Source organism: Nomia melanderi, chromosome 10 (genome assembly GCF_051020985.1).
Source record: "Nomia melanderi isolate GNS246 chromosome 10, iyNomMela1, whole genome shotgun sequence".
In the NCBI taxonomy this organism is placed as follows: Eukaryota; Metazoa; Arthropoda; class Insecta; order Hymenoptera; family Halictidae; genus Nomia; species Nomia melanderi.
Genome location: NC_135008.1, coordinates 11903454 through 11926835, shown reverse-complemented (window position 1 = coordinate 11926835; position 23382 = coordinate 11903454). Strand labels below are relative to the sequence as shown.

At 37.8% G+C, this 23382-nt stretch overlaps 1 protein-coding gene across 11 annotated transcripts in view; it reads right to left on the bottom strand.

Annotated features, from left to right (window-relative positions):
• The window catches only part of LOC116428679 (dual specificity calcium/calmodulin-dependent 3',5'-cyclic nucleotide phosphodiesterase 1), a 307261-nt gene that overhangs the window by 131597 nt on the left and 152282 nt on the right, over positions 1–23382 (bottom strand). For 4 of the 11 annotated variants that reach the window (XM_031980642.2, XM_031980643.2, XM_031980650.2 and 1 more), the window contains exon 1: positions 12167–15720. The exons of the other annotated variants lie outside the window; for them this stretch is intronic. In XM_031980642.2, coding sequence (XP_031836502.1) covers positions 12167–12350 — 184 coding nt within the window. In that variant the 5' untranslated portion in view covers positions 12351–15720. Of the gene's footprint in view, positions 1–12166; positions 15721–23382 lie in introns of those variants that run through there. 11 annotated transcript variants of the gene reach the window in all.

The following is a 23382-nucleotide window of genomic DNA, read 5'->3' as shown; positions in this document are numbered from 1 at the left end:
AGTAATATATAATAATATATAAATAAATATATTATTAAAAATGTATTATATTTAATAATATATAATAAACTTCTACTGTAGAATAAACCTAGACAGCGATACTGCAAGTTTCACATGCCGCCGTCACAGCTTACAAGTAAAGAAACTTTAGTATTCTTCGTTAGTTCCGTATTTTTGCATTTGATTCCGAACTTTTTCTTTGGGTTGTATGAGTCCGAATGTGTTCGGTATGGATCGATTGGCAGGTTGTCGATTCTGCGGCATAGTGAGGAAATAGGTCCCGCATCTTCGAAATACTCTGTATATTTCTAGCAGAACGAAATTGACCTCGGACATTTAGATAATGCTCCCTGGAAGTTCGGTGGAATTCCGTCCATATCGCACAGGTGTTCCAGTTCGTAGTGAAAAATCTTTGAATCCTTCTGTAAGGCTGATTAAAACGAATTTCTTATACGCAGTATTATCGAGGCAAAGGAAGAGATAATGTTGAATTGGAAATACGCGGTTGAAGATATTTAGATTTCAGAAATTCTAGTGAATAAAATCGCCTCCGCGAATCATGAATCCGTTGCAATTCAGAACTATTCGCGGGACCCAATAATTTAACAGTAAAATTACTGAGAAATTAAATTGACTTTTCGAAATTCTCCTATAGAAACTTCAAGAATGCATCTATTAAAACTTTAATCATTTACCATTCAGTTTGCGTGCTGCTAAATCAAATTCTTTAATAATTTCTCAGCGAAACATCTGTCATCTTTTTAATAACTGTGAAAAGAGGAAATCAGGAATGAGTCATTTTGACCCATCTGGTTGTTTCAGTGTTAACTAATGACGAAACTCGTCGTTTACTCGCGCGCAGTAAGCGGTCAGTAATGAGAAAACACGCTGAAGTTGTGTTAACTCGTTTCGTTAAAATGGTGATCGACATTTTTGTTCAACACTATCGAAACGTCATTAATCTCTTGTTCTACTATTTCTTTCACAACTACGTTAGACGGAACGATTTTATCGTGAATAATTTACCAGAAAATACAAAGTATTCTGTTTGTCCACATTTATTCTGATGATTGACAATTGCTAATGAAAAAGTAATATTTAATTTCAACCCGATTGAACATAGTGACAGTGATATTTGCTAATATAAAACTCCGAACACAGGTTAATACTATAGAATAATTAATATTATAATATGAGAGGTTAGCTGTGACTGAGAATTGACGATAAATATTTTTTTAAATGATTGATTACTGAAACAGGATAAGATATTTTATTGTGGTATATTTTAAGTGAATAGTTATTATTAGGTATTTCGATATTAATATTGTACGAATAAAATGTTTCGAATCCCAAGTATTTCGAACTTGACGATTTTAAAACGCAAGTGTATTTGTAATACTAATGTGTTTGAAGATTCGATGAATTTTAGTAATTCAGTTTGTGAGTTCAAGAACTTTGGGTGTTCGAAAGTTCGGGTGGTATTGAAGTTACTAGTTATAAACTTCGAATGCTTCGTCAACAGTGTTCAATGAGTATAAACACTTTAGTTCCAAAGTTTCGTGCAGTAGTTCCATAGAAATGGAGAAAATCGCGTGTTCTACAAAAATATACAACAACCTCTAACGATCGTCTAAATGTAACTTCGAATATTATTTGAATAACAATCTCGTACAATCCCATTTCAACTAATATTACTAGTATGCCTAATTACTTTAATCAAAATAATACTTTCTTTCGCTGTGATAAGAATAAATATGATAATCGAATTGAAACCAGGAAATATTCTCTGATCTAAAGATAAGATGTTAATGAACCTCATAATTAGTGTGACGTTTCTTGCTAACGAAAACAGTATTAAAATATTGTAATTATTAAAATATCGTAATTTTAAATAAGTTCCCCGATACTGATAAAACAAAAATAATTTTATAATCATACTTAAAAAAACATATATCTTACAAAATGGTTAGAATATTAGAGAATAAATTTGTAAATATCGAACATGAAATGATTTAAAAGACAAATAAAATAAAAGCGCATAGGAAAGTGAATGTAAACTTTTTTCATTTTGTTTATCCAGTAAACAAATGTAATTATCTGATAATAAATCATAATGGCTACATTGAGAAGGACATGTTATCCTAACTCTGTTCAAAAGTAAATATTTATACTGCAGTACCGAATGATTATGATTATTTTAAAACTGTTGTATCATATGAACTTATAATAAATTCAATTATTCACATTAATATCTATAAACAATATTACATGTTAAATATTTACACAGGAATACAAAGGAACTGATGAATTACATTACTATTCCAAAAAAAACTTATCTGTTCTAGAATTAATGTACTGTATGAAACTGTTCATTGTACAGAAGTATCGAATAAGAAACATAAAAATATAAAGCAAACAATTGGACTGTTATTTAAAATTCAATTCCTAGTCCGATTGTCACCTTCAGATAAGTTTTTGTCAGCCAACTGGTGAACACAGTTTTATCATTCGCGTAACACATGGATAATGTATTTATCAGTGCTGATAATACGTTGGAAAGCCACAGAATCATTTCGTTTTATTCGTTTTATTCTCCTCTTTAAATGAAAGCTGCTTTAGTTTCAGCAATTTTTTTACTCTTTTTTTATATCAGGATTTAACGTTGCATCTACAGCTAGGCTATTAGCAATTAACATTAATATGGATAATACTAAATTTTTAAAAATAAGTTTATATTCGACAAGTATTCAGTTACATTTTTCATAATGTATAATACTATATAGGCGACAATTTTATGGGCGCCATATCTCACACACAGCACGAGGTGAATTTCCTAGGTCTCAGAAGAAGTTGAGGTGATTTCTCATGAACAAACGCAAGATTTAGAATAAAGTGTTTCATATAAAATACCCATTTTTGAAAACTAAAAATTTAAACATTCGTCAGATACGCGTGCTCACGAAACTTGTCCGTCTAATATTGACTGTTTCTACTTATAACAAATACGGTCTCCATCTTACTATCTACGAATCTTTCATCAATATCACTGTCTTTTACTTGTTAAATATATTAACACTAAAACTACCGACCAATTAAAATGACTTACTTCCAATTTTTTATCAAAATTAAAGAACTACGTTTCTTGAGATTCGAAGGGTGTCTTAGTCTTGTATCAAATACTCGAATTTAATTGAAAATCTCCCGCAAGAACGCCTTCACAATTTAAATACTTTGCAACATAAACATTGCGAAGTGGGTCAATTTGACCTTATTCGGTAGTTCCAGAGTGAAATTATTGTAAAGAAGAAACAAACAGCAGAATGAGGACAATTTGTCATCGAATAGAATGATGATTAACCGATATTTTATTAGACTCCACACGTAAAAAGGAAGTATAGTGGTCTAGTTTAGCACACCCTCAACAATCACGAAAATTATGAGCTTCGTAATTTGCGCGTAGCTGTGTATATTTTCTCTTGAAAAATTGCTCCCTCGTAATTTCTGGCAGTCTACTCGCATGCAATATAAATAACAGTTTCTTCAGCTTTGTCTTTTTTCTTCTTGTTCAACGAGCCCAAGCAATTCCCGGGGTCATCGAGCGACGGGCTGTAGTACCCGCGACGCGTCGTGTTACGTCGATGGATCGTAAATAGATTTGCTTCGAACAAAGTTCAATGTAAACGAACTCCGACTGCATTAAAAGAATTACAACGAACCTTTGCCGCTTTTAAAATTCACCTGTGTTAGCGGCAGTTTATTACTTTCTCGTGGAACATGCCTAAATTTTAGAACGTGCCCAAAAACGTGATGCTGCTTAAATTGCACCTATTCTATAAAATAATAAAAACATTTTCCAATTTCGCCACTTACAGCATTTCCTAGAAAACTTTTTACGTATAAATAGTAAAATTAATAAATATTAATTTTGTCAATTGTAAGGAAATTCAGCACCTTGGCTGCTTTAAACAGTTAACTGCTCTTGACGAGTGTACACGTCATCTTAAAGCTTGAAATTATACTAATTCATTCAACGACGAATTCTTTATTTTTCCAGATAAGCATATCATTCTTTTTTGTTTTGCTTCGGTTTTCCGTTAAAATATACCCTAGATGCATTCGTACTGCGCTGGGCGAGTACACAGTTTATTTTTTGGTTTCATTGCGCGCAAAACGAGAGATTTTTTAAACTAAATTCCACAGTTAACAGGTTAAGCGCCGACAGTCTGACACCATGGAACGCGCAAAAATCTCCCAGGGATAATAAAGAGCAGCGCTTAACGACCTGTTCTATGAAGAAACTGGTCCTCTTTATGGCCTTAATATAACGGACTAGCAGAAGTGCTATAAATACTCGACTATTTGTCATAAAGTTGTTTTTCTCAAGACTTAGGCCCGGAGTAGGCGAACGGCACGCAGCGAATCGCCGCGGCGGCAGTTCATGGTGACGGTAGTTCGGCCTCGCGTTTTAGAAGAACGTAGATTTAAATGAAGCAGTTCGCGCTGAGGCGTAATTTTTAGTGGCAGCTAGGCGGAGAGTTTGCAGCAGCTTTACGGCGAGTCTGCGTCCGCTCGAACGGACGTGGAACTTACGTGTGTACCGCTTCGCCGTAAACGAGACGCTCGATGCTCAGCATTCAAGCGGTACATTACTTCAGTTCCTTGGCGACCGACGCTATGTAACGGAGATTGGACTGTATTGAACTGTATTACCTCTCGTAACGTTTTTCTTTTCTACTCGAACCAATGGCTAGAACTGATGACTTCAAGCATTAGCTCATTTTATAAGTAATATCGTTTCTTATTTTAATTCGTAAGCTATTTTTTAACCCCTTACGATCGGCACATTTTTCTAATGACAGTACCAACTAGTCGAAGCAAATATATATTCTTAAAGTTATTTTTTTTATAGGTGATTTACAATAAATATATGGATCCTAAGAAATGCAGGTTATTTTTTTAAGTTAATGTATTTTCTTCAATATAAATACTGTAAAGAATAATAAATACTTGCAATACCTCTCGATCGTAAAATAATACTGTACTGGGAAAAAAGAAAATGCCACCATATTGGCGACACCGATTTTGAAAACAAATGTTAAATGTCCCCATTATGGCGGCACCGATCGCAAAGGGTTAATGTTATTTCGAGAACAGCATTAAAATATTAATTAAAAAATGTGAAAAGATCATACACAACGATGATCACTACGTCGAGGATAAAAAATAGTAAGTATTAATTCTGTATCATTTACTCTTGACAAATATGTAGAAAAGGGTGACACCGACTGATTCTGTTAACGTTGAAATACTTCGTTGGTAGCGTAGGGATCATGAACAGAGATCGTTTACGGGATATTCATGAAAATTTTCTGAAATGTTTTATTTCGGCATGGGTTAGTTTCATTCGTAGACAATTTGCAAACGCAGGTACCCGATGAAGGGGCTCCCAATTTCCAATTAGTTTAGCAATCGACGAGGTAGTTTCACCGGCCGGCTTTTGTTGATCTGGGAATCCAACCCAAATCAAAAATCGAACAAAAATGACCAGCTTTTTTAAAAGAGAAGTGTTAGTATCCGTTTGGTTCAGATAAATTCTCAGCCAGCAAAACTGACCATCGCGACTACTACCCTAAAATAAGTGGTAAATCAAGATAAACAATATCGACAAAGTTTCATTAATATCCCGCAAACTGCGGCACAGCGGCGATTATAAGGACATAAAAATAAATTAGAGTTACACTATTAACCAGTGAGAAGTGGATGCACTTCAAATTTTCTCATTAAAATCAAATGGAAAAGTCGAGTAACTACAGATTAAAATTATCATAATTAACACGTTGATTGCCACGATGAACACTGATGTCCGGTGTTTCCGAATTGCTTTAAAACAATTACAATATGTAAGCTATTGGATTTCGAATAAAAATGTTTAATATCCTAAGTAATTATTCACATAGCACAATGTACGAATCGTGATACCACATATTTAATCGTTACGTATATTTATCTTTGCTATGAAAAAATGATACATAAAACGTTTAAGGCTGGCGTGGCAGTCAACACGTTAAAATATAATTTTGATAGAAATCAATCGAATAAATCAGCATCTTGCCAAGTATCAAACTACATTCGAAATGTGTCATGTTTGTTCTAATGCTTCCTGATCATAAAAGCCTGTAGATCATGTGAATTATGATAAGCTGGGATATATTGGACTAGGCATGACGAAGGAGGACCAAGAATTGTCTTTGAAGATCGTGAGCCACGCGAAGAGGCAAAGCCATAAAAGAGTGGGGACCGTGGTGGTGTATGAGTGCGGCATGTACGTACTTATATGTTGAGCTTGCATGCCTAGCACTCTCGCGGCAACGGTGTGTATTGACAGTAGTGCCTCGCTCATAGATTATACCACCACGAAACTGGCTCTTGGGGAGCGTGGCTTACTTATTGTTAGCGCATCACTCTTGGCTATCTACTCGTCGAAATTGCCTGGTACAAGCACCCGGCTTGAAAATGCATGAGTTAGATGAAGCTTTTTTGAGAACTGGGGTCGCAAAATCTGAGCGCCGACGTACGAAGAGCAGAAATCATTTTAAAAACATTAATTGAAAACTATAAGAAAATCATTTGTCTTCCCTGGTTAAGAAAGTTCGTTTATAATTGGTAAGAATTGGTTAATAAAGATGACTATTGGGTTATCTCAGAGATAACGTGAATTATCAATACTAGAACTATCGAGGATTTAATACGATTGATATGTAATTTTTATAAAAATTGTAATAGTAGATTATTTTTAATTTCTTCAGACGTTCATTATAGAATACAAGTAAAGCTTTTTCGAATACAATTTCGAATATACAATGCTTTTAAAATATCAATAATTACGAAACAAAAAACCAGTTATTTTAATTGGCACGGTAGTTCTAGTGTTAAGCTTCTTTTATTAGAAATGTAAGATAAATAAAACTTGTGTATTCTTCGTGGTCTGTAGGCAACTTTACATTTTTATTCAAAAACGTTCCATTATCGTTTAGTTTGCCTATTTGCAATATTTATTAGTACATTACAATGTGAATGCCACAATGAAAGGTGAAGCTAGACTTTTTGGCCATCCTGATAATAAGCCAGTTATTATCTTGAATTAATAATGCAGTCGGGTTGGTAGTTCAGTATGTTCATAGGAATTTTGGGGAAATTTTAACACATTGTTGACTGGCAATTTTACGCTGCAGCTATCCCATGCCACCGGTTATTATTTCCTAATTAAATATGAAAGTGAAACAATCTAAATAAACTTCAATATACTTTATTTACATATAATGAATTGAAATGAATCTTGGGACATATCTTTCATATGACTTTGAATACTTTGCTTCTGCAATATTTTCTGTTGTCCTACGTTTCAAAAATTGGAATAGCTACTACAATTGCAAACACGAATTAACACTTTCGCTGCCACAGTGGACCCATGGAACCGGAGTTTCGAAATGACTTGAAAACAATTACAACTCATAAGTCAACTGACGTAGAATAAATGTTCGATAGCGTAAATAACTAGATAACATTATAACGTAAATATCGTGGTATCAAATAATTAATAATTCCTTTTTATCTTTGCTATAAAGGAATGAGTGATACGTAAAAACTGTTCTTCGTCGCAGTCAACGTGTTAACTCATGACCGGTCAACAATGTGTCAAGTACTATTGTTCCCTAAAATCTAAACGAGCAGGAACCGGTTCGAAAGCGATAAGATTTATTGTTTGTTAGGCAAATTATATTCATATACAATGAAAAACAGACTTCATACTTAACAGTACAGCACATCTTCGGGTTATCGTTCGAAGGAGACGACCAAGTTTATCGACATAGCGATTAAAGCCTTGTTTCCACCTTTCTCGTATACATTTTAAGATCCGTTTATACACAGGACGTAACGAGTTCGTGCCGAACGCAAAACGAGCGGTGTATTATACTCGGTTTCATTTGAAGTACACGCAAGAACATATTTCTCCGTTCAGCCTGTGCTCGGCACGAACTCGTTACGTCTTACGTATAAATGGACCTTTACGCAGTGAATAGCTTACGAAGCTATACATAGACACCTTGGTACGTGTCACGAAATGTTCGATTGCGGAGAATAATAGTCGCAAACGTACCAAATTGATAACAAACGGTAAACGTTTAACTATGGTACAACGTTGATTATTCGAATTAACCCTTTAGGCGTCAAGTAAAAAATTTTATGAAAAATAGATTTATTTTCACAATATACACTAATAGAATATTTACGGAACGCGTCAATTTGACGCATATTGAATTTTATAAACATTAAGTGGTAAACATTTACGTCGGTTTTGATTGATGCAATTAGGCGAATAAGTATCTTAATAGTCTATTTTTGAATTCCTAATTTTAAGGAACAACAGAATCAACAGTGAACGTCCGTAAATCTAATGTTACACTCTTCAGGGCCGAATTCTTTTTAAGAACAAACACAAATGATTCTAGTTTTCGTTTGGTTACACTTTATTTTGTTAAAAATGATACGAATTGAACAATGCGAGGACAAACGGAGACATTTATGAAAAACATACGAAAATAAGTAAGTGTCCGTTCGATGGACATTGATGTTAGACTAAAATCAAATGTACACATATGTGCCATTATCCTTGAAGAGGTTAACTACCGTATCACTGTTAATGAAAATAAATATTTTCTTAAAAAATACTATTCATCTATCAAGAAAATATATGGTAATTAATATATCGATTCCATACTGTTAGTTTCGCGACTTGTTCTCTATTTTACTGATATTGAACCACGTGAGAGACAAATCAGTCCGAATAATCGGTTCGAAAGGAACAGATATGTGATGTCGTAAATCAATTTCGCAAAGTATTTCGTAAAATTCGCTAATAGATATTCTGGAAATCACGGAGACGTCGTTTTTCGAGTCGCTGGTACAATAGGAAATAATTTCCGGCGGAACGAATAATTATTTGTTTCTGAATAGAGCCAAACGACAACAGAAGTTCATGAATTCCCGTTCTTCCGGTGTTTCGCTAATATACCACGGAAATACTACGTATAACGACATTGAAGTTCGACGTACGGCGTGTTTCAGAGTCGTTAATAACGAATGGACTGTGTTCGTTAGGCGTTTCAATTTGAATTCACGTGCGAACGCGCAGCCAGGAATTCAGAAAGTGTTTGTGTACATAGCTACCTCTGCCGGTGAACCGCCTCGCCGTGCCGCGCCGTGTTTCTCGATTAATTAAGCTTATACGCTTCCCTTTCCTTTTTTTTTTGCGACATCTTTACTGAACCCGGTGTTGTACGCATGCCCCGATTAATTAAGGTAAAAGACAGAACAGTGCGGTTACGTATGCGCGAATGCAATTTGCGATATCGTTGTAATTATGGATCCAACGCGGCTGTCACTGCTTCCACCCGTAAGGAACGAAATAATTGCCCGGATAACTCGGACACGAAAGTCAGGCATTTTTATGGAAAGCTTCAACGGGAAACTTTTAATTACTATGAGCCGTATCTTGTTCGTGTGATGCCTTTTGATAGAGGGAACAGCGAATGTTAAAGGACATCTTGCTTCTTTCTTTAATCTAGTTCGTAAAAATTCCAACGTTTCACTGGGAAATGTCAAAGATGAGAGGTTTAATATCGACTGCGAGCAACGGAATCTGTTGCGTACAATTTACTATTAATATTTTTTGCAGTATAATGCCCGATATAAATTTCAATATGATAATAAAAGAAGAACGCGGAGCAATTTCTTTCTATAACGGAGTTTAAACTATAGTAAATGCTCTCTGGTACGGGAGGAACGAACAAATACGTAACGATCTTATGATCAGATCTGTGGAGGAGGAGATCAAACGTCTGTACGACAGACATAAGACAAGGCTAGACAATCATCCAACTGACCTAGCAAATAAGCTATATTCAGAAGATCTTCCTAGAATATTACGCAGAAAACATCCCAGCGATCTTTTCGCCGCAACATAAGGGGCGACTACAATACAGATGCATTTTGTTGAGAAAGCATCTACGTGCTACATCCTTTAATATTATTCAAATAATTTATCAAATGTCCATTCTGAACACACTATTAAGTGCATTGGAGATATTAAAAAAAAGATAATGGACTTTGTGTTCGGTAGAAAGAAAAGGATTTTGTGTTGGTCTTTATAAATATTGGATAAAATAAGGTTTTATTTATATTTTGCAGTAACTAAATATAATTTATTACATATTGTCGAGAATAGTATGATCGATGAGACACTGCTGTATCTTCGACAGTATTTATTAAAAGAACAACAAAATTGGCCATTCGTGCAAAATCGTCAAGCACAATAAAGCATCAGACTGTGATTTTTCAAAATTTATCAGACTGTAATTCATCTCCTATGTATAAAACTTTTTTTTTATATTTCTAATTTACTGTTCCGTACTGTTATTAATACCTATTTATTCTACAACTGTAATATCTGTTATCGACCAAGGTCCGAGGAAAACAGGTTTTATTAATGAAAGGGTATATTATTTCACAGATATACAATGAAACCTAAAAGTTAGTAATTGTATAAATTACTTGTGTTTTGCTTGAATGTATGTATTGCATCATATGTTTGCAAGATAATGTTTTCCTCATTCGTTAATAGGGAAACCAAAGCTCACGTTTCAGTCCCTGCTGCAGCGTAACACATTTAAGCATTTCATAAACATCGAAATAGCAGAATTAATATCAGTTTGCATAATCATTGTACCGTGAACAGAGTTGTAATTCAGTTATATTAAAATAATTACCCCTATAATCATTAAAACCATAATATATAGCATAATAATATAATAATTTTCCAGTGTACATATTCCATTATCCCATATTACCACATTATCCACGCAATAATTACATTCATCCTACACACGACGCAATTCGTATCAAATTCTCCACAAATCCTTCCGACATCAGCTTCAAGACGCGTGGAACGCGGGATAAAGAATTATCTCATCGATCCGCGCCTCCTATATTGCGTTCCGATCGGGGTTCTGAAGTAGGTGGAGGCGGTGTTAGAAGAGAGTCCTATGGAATGAAAGTCCAAGAGGATCGTAGAGATTTCGTTCGAAATACCAAGCGCGGGACCTTCTAATCAGTCGGCCAATAAAAAAGAAGCAGGAACAGGGAGAGATTCGCGACGCGGAGGGGGTGGACTCCATGGAGTCGTGTAATATAACGACGATAATACTTTGCACGCGCCGCGTCGCACAGCGGGGCCGAATGTCCGTTTCCTAGACAGAACCCTTTAAATTAATATTAAACGCACCGATACTTTGTATATATTTATTTCTACTATAAACAGTCAAATAAGTGGTCACAAAATGAGGGTAAACGAATTAGAGGAATTAGAATTTTTCTTAGTAAAAACAGAAAGAAAAGAAAACATAGAAATTGAAAAATTAATTAAGCGGATAATGTAGGAATTGATGTAAAGTTAAATGAACGAAAGAAAACGCAGAATTTTCAAACAAATTTAAAAACGGGTCGTTTGACCTGTCGCGGTACTTTTGATGTTAAGGCGTGATTGGTAGCAAAAAAAGCTTCAGACAAAAGTTGTAAGGCATAGAGCTAAACATATAGTAGTTGTACTTTTTTTACTTTATATGGATATTATGAAGTTTTTTAAATGACAATGGATATTTTACGTTTCGATTCCAATTTTACATAAACAGAGATGTCGAATTTATTTACACAAAATTATATGAAATTAGATCTACATGCTTCGGAGAATGTTTTCCATTGTTAACAATCTATATAAATATATTTAACAATGAATGCAAGGTAAAAATGTAAATACGTGGTAACCCTGGAATATCTGTAGGGCAATCTCCCAGCAAGCTAAACAGTGGTTATTCATTAATTTCTTAAATAAAAATCATTTTGTATGCTTAGCAACAGATTGGTAACCTTCATTTCTCGTTACATGAACGGACGAATTTTTGGGTTTTGTCTAGAGTCGGCCGTACTGTGCACCGTCGAGAACGGAAGATAAGGGTGTCCCCCACTCTACTTCCCAACCCCGCCAGCGTTAGTTCCTCCTCTGGCAGGTTGGCCGATAGGACTTCAACCCTTATCGTGGTTCCGTACTCACCGATCACGTAGCTATAGCCGTCCAAGGTGAGAACACACTTGCGTGTGTTGGAGGAGCTCGGAATGCCTGGTACAAGTCTTCGAGAAATTCGCTTACCAGGGCTGCAAGGAGTACCGGCGGTACTTACAGCACCTGGGTCCGAGTGGCACTTCTGCACGGGGTCTTTGCTTTGTCTAGACATCATCGTTCTCTTCTGCGCCACTTGTACGCCGCTGCTCCAGCAGAAGCCGGAAGAAAGAAAACCTACTTCCGCACCATTCCCGCGCCAGTCCGTCTACTTAGCCACGCGACGATCTCCGAAAAAACTCTATCGTGCTCGAGCTTTCCTCGGGCGTCGCGGAATCCTGGTTTCGACGCTCATTATTGCCGTTGAATCACGCCCGCCTCAGACACTACCTTCGAAGTCATTCCGCGGAACACTTAACGCGCGACATTCCCCCACAGTTTCCCTCCCCTCGTCGTCCTAAGGTCCATTTCCTTTTCGCTCTCTCGCCTACTTGCGCTTTCACCCCTTTTCCTTTACGAGCAAACCGCAACGATGGTCTTCAACGAGTCCTCGAAATTATATTCAACTCGATGAACGTGTCACACGGTTTTAGGTGTTGATACCTTCGCTCGTAGCTCTTCGATCCTGGCCTTTTCTAATACGTTATTCTATGGTGGATTGAAGTAGTGTTTAATCGACGCGGTTGATTAGCAATGATTCGATCGCGTCCATACTGTTTTTGGTAGATTAAATTACAATCTTAAGTTTTCGTGAAGGATCATTCGGCCGTGGACAACGGTAGATCCTACGGATTTCGATCGCGACACGACCGCCACGTTTATGTCGACATGTTCTACGGTGTCGTCCTCTTTGCACAGCGACTATTTGATGACGCCTTTACGCCTGCTCTCGAGCGTCCAGGGTGTACGCCAAGTAATTCATCCGACGTGTTCCGAAAGACTCGAAGGAGCTCTTCCTGGCACGCATCCGCGTTCAAAGTGTGTCCGTTATAATCCGAAAGGAATATAATCGCCTCGAACTGACTAATCCTTCTAGTGTCTCTTGTGAAAACAATCGCGAGAGATTTTTGTTGTAATCGATACCAGATCTGCTCCGCGCTTCGAGCAACTGGTTGAATCTCGACGAAGTTCAGCTTGCTAGGCGAACGCTTCTTAAGCGACTTGTAGGTTTCGTCGACTTCAGTTGCAATCAGTACAATCCTGTGTTCCAAGGGAAACTTGTGTATCTACTGTAATTGCTTGCGATAGCGCTGGTTTTCGGTTAAGGATCTCGAATGAACAGCATCTGTCAGCTCCAATCGGCTTTGAATTCCTTTAAATTACATCGAACCGTGTAGATCGGTTTGTTTCCAAACAGCAGCTCTTCCTTTACTCGTTCTCTGCTCACCGACCGGGTCGATTTGCAATCCAATCAGCACGGGACACGAGCTGATGCAAAGGGAGACTCTTTTATGGCGAGTTTCTTTTGTGCTCGTTCGGCTAATGATCCCTCAAATTCATTGTCAACACGATGTCACAGTTGAACCGCGTTCCTTCGCGTTTCACTCCCCCGATTCGTACTCGACGAAGATTCCGTTGCGTCCCGGAGACCGTTGATCACCGATTCATCGACTTCGTCAGTTCGTCCAGGCGGAGCGTCTCGTCACCGATGGCACGAACTTCTGGTTTAATCACCTTCCGAGGAAACCTTCGGCCCGTCATGCGCGGTTATAAATAACACCGGCGGCACGAATGACGGAAGCAAATAAACCGGGGCTCGTCATTTCTCTTGTTCCCTCGGTTTCTTCGCGCTTACGCGGACCTCGTTCTTTCCCGATAAGGTTTCCGTTGCCGTAAAAATTTCTGCCGCGTGCAGCGACCCCGCTGCCGATTACGCTCTAACGATCCCCGCGAGCGCACGCCGAGAATCACGAGCTCGCCCCGCGCGGCCGATATCTTTCTCGTCACGTATGCGCGTGAAATTACCAGCAAATACGTGCCGTGTAGGTCCCGTGAATATTTTCTACGGTTTCTGATCGCAGCACCACGCAGCAACTATGATGTCGAGAAATGCTCACTACAATGCGAATCGACTCAACGTCGAATCACTGATCGTCATTTTCGACGACGTTTCCCGGAGGTTGTCACGATCTTCGAGAAGTCCGGCTGAATTCGATCGGTGTCGACGCGATTCAATCGGAAAGGGCTCTCCGGCTAGCCTTTCTTCTTCCGAGGGATGCACCACCGTACACTCTAGTGATTCTTCCCGGTGATTGCTCGACGCCAAACGACCGGCGGCGAATTAACACGTGTTTGAAACGGGTATCGGGTCGGCTCGATGTAAACGGTGCGGCCATGGACACGGTCCTCGCTCCCCATTTTCTTTGCTCGGCCGTCTTTGAAGCCGCGGCTGATCGATCGCCGATGGATCCGCGCGGCAGCCGACCACCGAAAAGCACACACGGGAAATTTCGTGCGAACGAGCCACCGGAGGCCGGTCCCTCCGTCTCGTGAACGGTACGAACAAACGAGCAAGTTTCAGTAGGATAATTTCGCGGCTGAATTCCGGACGGGCGGATTTGATTCGATAGTTCAATTACCTTCTACCCTTCTTCTGCAAGGCATTTGCAGTGGTCGTCGCATAGGTGCACGGACACGGGAAAACGTGATGGGGAGCGCCCAGGTGTATTCTACGATCGATTCACGTTACCATAACATTAAATTCAGTTTGCCCGCTCGCGCACCGGCGCGCCGGCACTCTCGCGAAGCCGGCACGCGCGTTGTCCGCCGATCGATCCCCTATTCTTTCCTCGATCATCGGTGATCTCAGATGGACACGGTCGAACCGCTGATATTTCACTGGACGTCGCACAGTTCACGGATTTCTCCTTTCAGTCGGAAGTGTTACGCGGGTCCGGCGACGTTTCATCGATATTTATTAATACCCCGTCTCGGATCGTCGTACTTCCTCTTCATCGACGCTATTTGCGTTTCGATCGAAGGTTCCCTTTCGTTCGTGACACCGTCACCTTTTTCCCGATATCCAATTCAGCCGTTAAACCGAGATGCACCGGCGACGATTCCGCGGGCCGATTGCCGCTAGCTCGTCGACAACCGACAATCTATTCGGCCGATCGATGGGACAACACTGTGCCGAAACGCTTGTCTCGCGGGATTACGAGTATTGGTTTCCATGTCGCTGCGACCTGCCGGGGGACCAACGCGTTCGACGGGAACTTTGACCTCTCGGAGGAATCCTGCATTGCGTTTGGGATTGGGGAGACCACGGCGAACCTCGGCGAACCACGGCCGCCATTGATATGCACCGCGCCAGTGGAAGAACCGCGTGTTTAGTCGGACGTCCCGCTGCGGTTTTGCGAAACTGCCGGCGTTCAGGGGTGGGGGGGCTCAGACAGAGAGAGAAGAAAAGTGAAAGAGAAAGAGGGAGAGCGAGCGGCGGGGCAGCTCGAGAAGCGCGCGAACATGCGGCGGAGACGCGGGTAATATCGCACGCGCGAATGGCGACACGCGAGCCACACGAAAAACGGAGACACACGTGCGACCTGAGCCACGGTACCGCTACAACTGAACCATTCGAAACCTCCACCTCTCGCCGAGCTCCCTCCTCTCGTTCTCCTCGCCGCTTGAAACCCTCCTGCCAGCCCGCTACGTCGTCGCCAGCCCTCTCACTCTTTCGTTCCTCGTCTACCGTCCTGACAGTAGATCATCATTCTTTCTCTCTCGCTTTCATCGGTGTTCTCTCTTCCTCCGGGCCGGCCGGGTATCCTTTCGCTCGTCCCCTCTCGCTCGTTCGTTCTGTGCCATCGGTTCCCCCCTTCGTTTATTCTGCTCCACTCCTCTCGAAGCCGGTCTCTCGAATTACCGTGTTTCTCCACCCTCGTGAGTAGCATTCCCCCTCAGGTAAGCATCGGGGACACTTTCCTTCGCGCTCGGACGCCGATGATCCAGCCCTCCGACCCTCCGAGGGCAAAATGTTTGACAGGGGGAATTAGGTTATTGTTTTGCGGGCCGATTGTGTGATTCCGACGACGCGGTTTCTGGCGAATTCACCAACGCCCTCGCGACCGATTAAGAGTTCGTTAGCTGGCTGTTTAGTGGATCGTTTGATACGGGATTGCTGGCGGTTAGCGTCGAACTATACCGGTTAGCGCTTCGATCTTGCTAATTTCTGGCTCGGTGAAGTTTTAAACAGGGAGTTCTGCGCTTGTGGGATTAACGGTTCGGAGTTATCAATTGTGGTTTGGAATTTCGATGGTGCAACGATTAACGCACTCGCAGTCGACTGTGTTTGTAGGTCAAGCTGTTTGATTTTCTACTGCGAAATCTGGCTCTGGTAGTGTTTAAGGTTCTGAGGTGGCGTGGGAGGATTTTTAGGATATAAGTTATTCTAAGATAAATAAGTTATTCTCGAATGCTTCATTGGTTAACACGCTGAATACTATACGATTTCATAGAACAAAATACACAACATGGAAAAAATATAATATTAAATCATTTGATTGAATTGCATTATTATTATTGCATGTTAAATGTCACCGCGTTAGGTAGCTTTATTTATAATATAGAAATGTTTTCCAATAATCGTCGTTTAACTAAGTGAACTATAGTGATTCGATTTGGTTCGTATTCAACGTGTTAAATGTTCAAATATTATTTTAAGCTGGCGGCTAAACATTTTTTTTTAAGAAATGAAGGTAGTTAACGAATGTGAAAAGAAATAGATTCAAATATTAAATTGTACCGAAACTTTATCCGTGTATCCTACAGCTGAAACAAGAATAACATTTGTATATATTTTGCTTCGGAAGATTGAAGTTTGTCATGTAACAAAAAATCCGGAAAGTTTTATTACGAAGTTATAATAAAACACGAATTGTGCGGCAAACGTTGTACCTATTTTTACACTTCAGCTAAAGTGTCAACTGCTTTTATCGATGCAAGTCGGATATTTACGTAACATTGAATTTATCGTTGAACAAACTTCGCTGCAATTTCGTCCAATATCGTCACACAAGTCATTTCAAATACACACTTTATAGTATTAAAATAATAAAAAAGAGTACTATTCTATTCTTCACGTTGAAATTTATATTGTAACATTTTAATAAAGTTTTAATGGACATTCCTTTACATGATATTTAAGTATTATTTTTATGCAACGTATAATCAGTCATAAGGTTAAACATGGTCAGAAATTTGATGTTTTAAAATGTGGCTTTTGTAGAAGACAAGTAACTTTACTATGTTTCGTGCCACGTATAATAAACAGAAATATTTAACTAATGTTATAAATATAAAATTGCTGAACTTATTTACATGTATCCTACTATGGGATACATTTGATATAACGAAGCACTGTATTTTACTAAAAGACAATAAAAAATAATTCATGTAACATCACATACATACACTAAGAATTTATTACGTATTAACCATATGTAGTATGTTAATCCTTTGCCCTATGATTTATTTCTCAAGTACGATTGGTACAATTACTTTGTCATCAATAGTTTATTGAAAAAAGGAAGAAAACTCTAGACATGTTCTATGCCTATGTTTGTTCTAAGGTATAATAACGGATAAAGGAAGAATAATATTCAATTTGAAATCAAAAGAATTCAGTAATATTTATGCTTGTCCAATTTTGTTTAAAATTTTCGCCACGAGTGTGATATTATTATAAGGCATCGGATTAAGAAAGTTAAGCAATCCTGCGTATTTCTTATTTTTATTCACGTATTTACCCAGCCCATTGTATTCTTCCCTTTATACACGTTTACTCTTCACATCCCTTGAGTATTCTATTTCTGGCATTTCGACCCTATGTCACTGGATGTACACTTCAACCGACTCTACCATCGGGCTTAGCCTTTTTGCTCTTTCAACCATTCCATGAACGGCCCTTCGAAATTTAAACCGCAAAAACGAATAATGATACAAAATTTAGCTGTTGCTCTTTTATTCACACTACGAAGAAAAAACAGACTACAATAGATGCAATGCAACTTTTGATGAAAATAAAGTAAATCGGAAAATGTAAGCACATTTGCATTATGATTTATTACAATATACATTTACGCTTATACATTATGTAATCGTTTATATTATGACAATATGCAATTGTTTGTTTAGCTGCATTGGTATGTTTATATTTGTAATTAGGAGTCAATTCGCGTATGAAATATGAAACTTACAATATTTTGTACAATTTCAATATTATAATTTCTCATAAAAATTACATATATACATATATTTACTGAAATTTGTTACGTACAAAGTGCTTTCGAACTTTATTTAAGATAAAAACTAGGTAGCAGTTTTTTAAATTGTCAATTTTTTTTCTTCGGTGAAATTTCGTGCGATGCTGAACGATCCCATGATGCATACTGAATGTGGTGAGGTTAAGTGTCATACTAAAGCTCTAGAATTTTATGGCTAGTAGTTAAATAGTTATGAGGTCTACAGGCGTCCTGATGAATTATAGCTCCTTCTCTGTTTATTAATTCTGATCGTCATCGATCGCTGTTTTCAATTTGTCCAGCTGTGTGCTGTCATACGCTTTCTTTATCCCAGAGTTCTCCAGCTAAACAATATTTTACAATTCACTTGTAACAGCTGGATAAATTGTTTTGAAATATATTTTAAAAGAACGATAATCATGAGAGGTTATAACAAAATGCAGTTATATTGTAAGCAAGAGCGAAATACATTGGCCCACAAAAGCATTTAAAATCGATATGTTTATAATGCAAATATTACGCTTACCGGATAACAAATATTTTTCAATTTTCGTACTGTATATTTATTTTCCATCGTGTAATATTTTCGCATTATCTTGAATTCGAATGGCACAAGTCTAAAATGTCCATTCCTAGGGACTTACGTGTTATACAGACCTTTGTTTCTTAAGAAAAAGTCTTTATTTAATATTATAACAGATTATTAATATTTATAATTTATTTATTATTACAACAAATTATTAACATTTTATTATTATCATTATCGCTATTATTACTATTATTATTAATATTTCATTTCTTAAAAGCAAACGCAGTCCGTATAATACGTAAGTATCCATTTCTATTACAAGCATATTATTTCAAATACCTTGGTGTAAACAGTATGTATAACTCTCCATATGAAATAAAATTTAAAGGAAACGTAAACGGGAAACATGATCCTTTTTACATGAATAATTAGTGAACTTTGCATCGTTTCCAAGCCACCCTGTTATTTTTTCTTGCTACGTTTTCCCTGCTCGGCATACACGTTCCCTTTTTTCCTCTCATTATCGTACCTTTCCTGTTCACCCTTCGACGCGCCACTTCCGCCGTCGGATTTCCTCTTTGCCCTTTGATGCCAGTACCATTCGTTACGATTCGAAACACCATCGCCTCTATCTTTTTATACCGTGAATTATTTTGTTTTCCTTCAGGGGCTGACCTCGCTTTCAAAGGTATCAACGCGGTATCGTGTCGAGCGAAATTGTCGCATTTTAACGACTTTTTTCCCCCTTCCTCGGGCGTGTCCTCACCGAGCCAACAAAATATTTGCAGTAGTTCAAAGTCGTGCCTATCGTGAGACGCTTTAAATCGTGTCGATTTTAATCGAAAATAACAAACCACCAATTTTCTACCTTGCAACAGCATACATACGTTAGCTGAGAATTAAATGAATTCTTTAGTAGTAAATTGGTTTTCGATAGTAAACGCTCGGCCGTGGACACTTGCAAAGCTTTCCATCCCTCTCGACGTTGTTGAATATTTAAATGGATGTCTAGAAGGAGCCATATTATGTTTTACAAATTTTTACAGAAGGCTGGTGTAACATAGACCATTGAAAAATGAAAATAATAATTGAAAAGTAATTTATTACTTTAAATAATTAAAATATAATAAATAAAGTAAACTAATTAATTAACTAAAACATAATAAAATTGAATAAAATTTGTTCTCTTTAATAATAGGCAATAAATAACTTTTGTACAGAATCATTAAATTATTAAGTTCTGGTATGTCAGTTGAAATTTATAACAAAACTCATATAGTCGTCGATGTTCATATTTCTTTCATGCTTATTTTCTGACATTTAGAGCAATAATTAAGAAACAAAACTTCATAGAGACGTTCTTAACATCGCATTCTACCCTTCTTTCACAAAAAGCACCTTCTGAAAAAATTTGTAACATAAGGCCTTCTTCTAGACATTCATTCATGTAACTAAAATCGTTCACACATTTGCCATTCTTCAACAATACGATTCGGTCTTACCGTGTCCCCGTAATTTCTTCATAGTTTTTTCTCTTCTTTCGATTCATGAAAATTCCACGGGATTAACTTAATTTCCGGATATCTTTCTCCCATTCAATCGAGTACAGAAAAACTGTGAACAGATTCCTCTTGAATCAGGAATTGAATGTTTCACAGGTACATGAGCTCGGCTGAAATATTTAGTTTTATTTTATTTCATAAATTTTATGGCCATGGGTTGTACAAGCAAATCGAACGAATATGTTGTCTACACCATAATATTCGAAGGTTCACTTTTATGGAATCGTTATTGCCACCGATAACATTTTACATTGAAATAGATCAAATTATAATAGTGAAAAAAAGTTTAAAGTAAATTGTTCAATAATATAATATTATCCCTCAGATATTAAATTCAATGTATCGATTTTTCTCGATGACTTATTCATTTGCATGCATAAAAATTAATAAAAGCCAATAATCACATTTAATCGTCAAAATTCAATGCTTTTTATTAATTAAAAGAGGAAAATAATTATTGTAATAGTTAATAAGGCATACGACGTTCCTGGAAGAAACATAAATAGATAAATTTAGATACAAATATTACAAGTGTAATAGACAAAATTATTTTCTGCCAATTATAATAATGTCAAATTGTTAATTGCAAATAATACAGAAAATTATCTAGCATTTCAATTTAGATACAGATGGTAAAAATACAATATAATTAAAAAATAAAACCATAGAACAGTTAAATTAACACAGGTTAAATTAAAATTGGAAAGTCAATTTCAAAAATTAAATTAACATTTAAAAAGTTGATTAAATAACAAATGATAGAAACATACTTTCTCCTCTAGCATTACATATTTCAATATTTAATTAAAAATTCATTCGTCGTAAAAGATTGTATTATAATTAGATATAAAGTTTCTTTTATTTAAAAATCATGATATACTTTCTAATCAAGAATACTATTACAGAGAATTCATTATGGAACTGTGAGTTTCATGCATTCGTGCCTCATTAGAATATGAAAAACAATATGAACGTGTGGCCATTATAAAGATACTTACTTAAGACGTAATTGCACTTTAAGCTTTAATGTAACTATTATTTTCTGGAACTTCGTTCTGTTTAATACAGCGTATTCTAGAATATTTTACGAAGTTCGAAATTTACCTGGTATCCGGCACATATTTATTACAAAAATTCTCATTACAGAAAATTGCAAACTGTTTTTGTTTTTTCAACAGACTTCGCTTATTTGTGTGACTCACATTGTATATCGAACGTCCGCGGAACTATTTTAAATCGATATATTTATAATAAAAATGCACTCACCGGATAGTAACTATTTTGAAATTAAGAATAATAAATATACATTTTATTAACATTGGATAACGTACATCTGAGACGTCCATTTTTAATACAAATACATTAATTTCAAATACCTACATCCGAGAACCAGTTTATTATGAGACGTGCTCTCGAATTCCTCCCCCCCTTTTCCTTCTATTCGAGAACGTACGGTTAAAATTATTGCAATTGAAATTTTCTTCATTGCATGTTTATATTTAACGCGTGCGGCATCGCTTTGAAATCCCGCGTCTCAATCCCCGATGCTCGACGCACTGTGACTACCTCGCTTCTGCTCACTATATCGATTCTCTGCATTTGTCAGGCTGTGTACGAGTTAATTTCAAAAACAAATAGCTTCCTCCTGTTTTGTCTATTCGGTCAAATTCCGCTGTTGGGATCCAAAATTGTAGAATTTAGGCGAGCATTGCAGTTCTAATTTACCGTGTAAAACAGAGTCTCGCGTAAATCGAAGGTCACGTGTGCATAGATCAAGACGACAACCGAAGCAATCCAATTTCAATCGCGAAATAAAACAAACATGTCTCCCGTATAAATCAGATAAAGGAAACATTTTTCAAGCTGATAACATAATCGCAAGTAATAGGGGGAAGTGGTCGGCGAGGGCTGATAAGAGTCTCGGGTTAGCGGGAGTAACTTTTCGGGCAGATAGCATCCCTAATTCAATTCCTGCGTCGCAGATGTAGATTAACACGTTAATGTATCCTAATACACGGCATAAGTACATAATCCTATATCTCTCTCCGGTGACGTCGCGTGATACGCTAGTGGGTTACGAATACAAAATGTATTTCACATTCGATACGGGCCGGCTCATAGTTCTCAACGCGCTGGTAGATAAATGCACGCGTCCGAGTGGAATTCGGGTCAGACACGGATTAGAAGTGCCGGTGCCGTTCCTTCTGCGTCGCTATCAACGATCTTGGCCATGCGTCGATCAGGATGTCTCCGATCGTTACATTTAGATCCCTCTCATATTACGCCCGAAGTCAGGGTACATTTCAAATTCAAACGTGCTACGCGGCTACATCTGTTTCACATGAGAACGTTACGCGCGTGAAAACCTCAGCTTCGAGGGGAGAAGTTTATAGAGACCCATCGCTTCCACCAAGCTGTTCCTAACCCCCATCGACATGAACCCCAGCTACCCTCTAGAGCTGTAGATCCTTGCTTCGTCACGCCTCACCGCAGACCTTATCGACGATATTTATCATCCGTCTCTCTTCTCCGACCCTCTCTCACTCTCTCTCTCTCTCTCTTTCTTCATCTCTCTAACGTATTGAGCACACCTCCGAGGAACCCATTCTGAAATGTCTGAAATGTCTATAAAGCTCACCCGAAAGGGTAGTAAATTAGTCACTCAAGACTAACTCTCGTCGGAAGACAAACTCGTGGCTCTCGCTGTTTTCCTCGTGTAATGGGCAATCTGACTGCGAACGTATTTATAGGGCCGGAACAAGGAGGATATCGCCATCAAGATCGGGAACGCGTGAAGGGGATAACAGTTTTCCGCGTCGCAAATCCGCTAAATTTGCTGGCGACCTCATCGCGCTGATACGTTCGCTGGCAGCGTTGTAT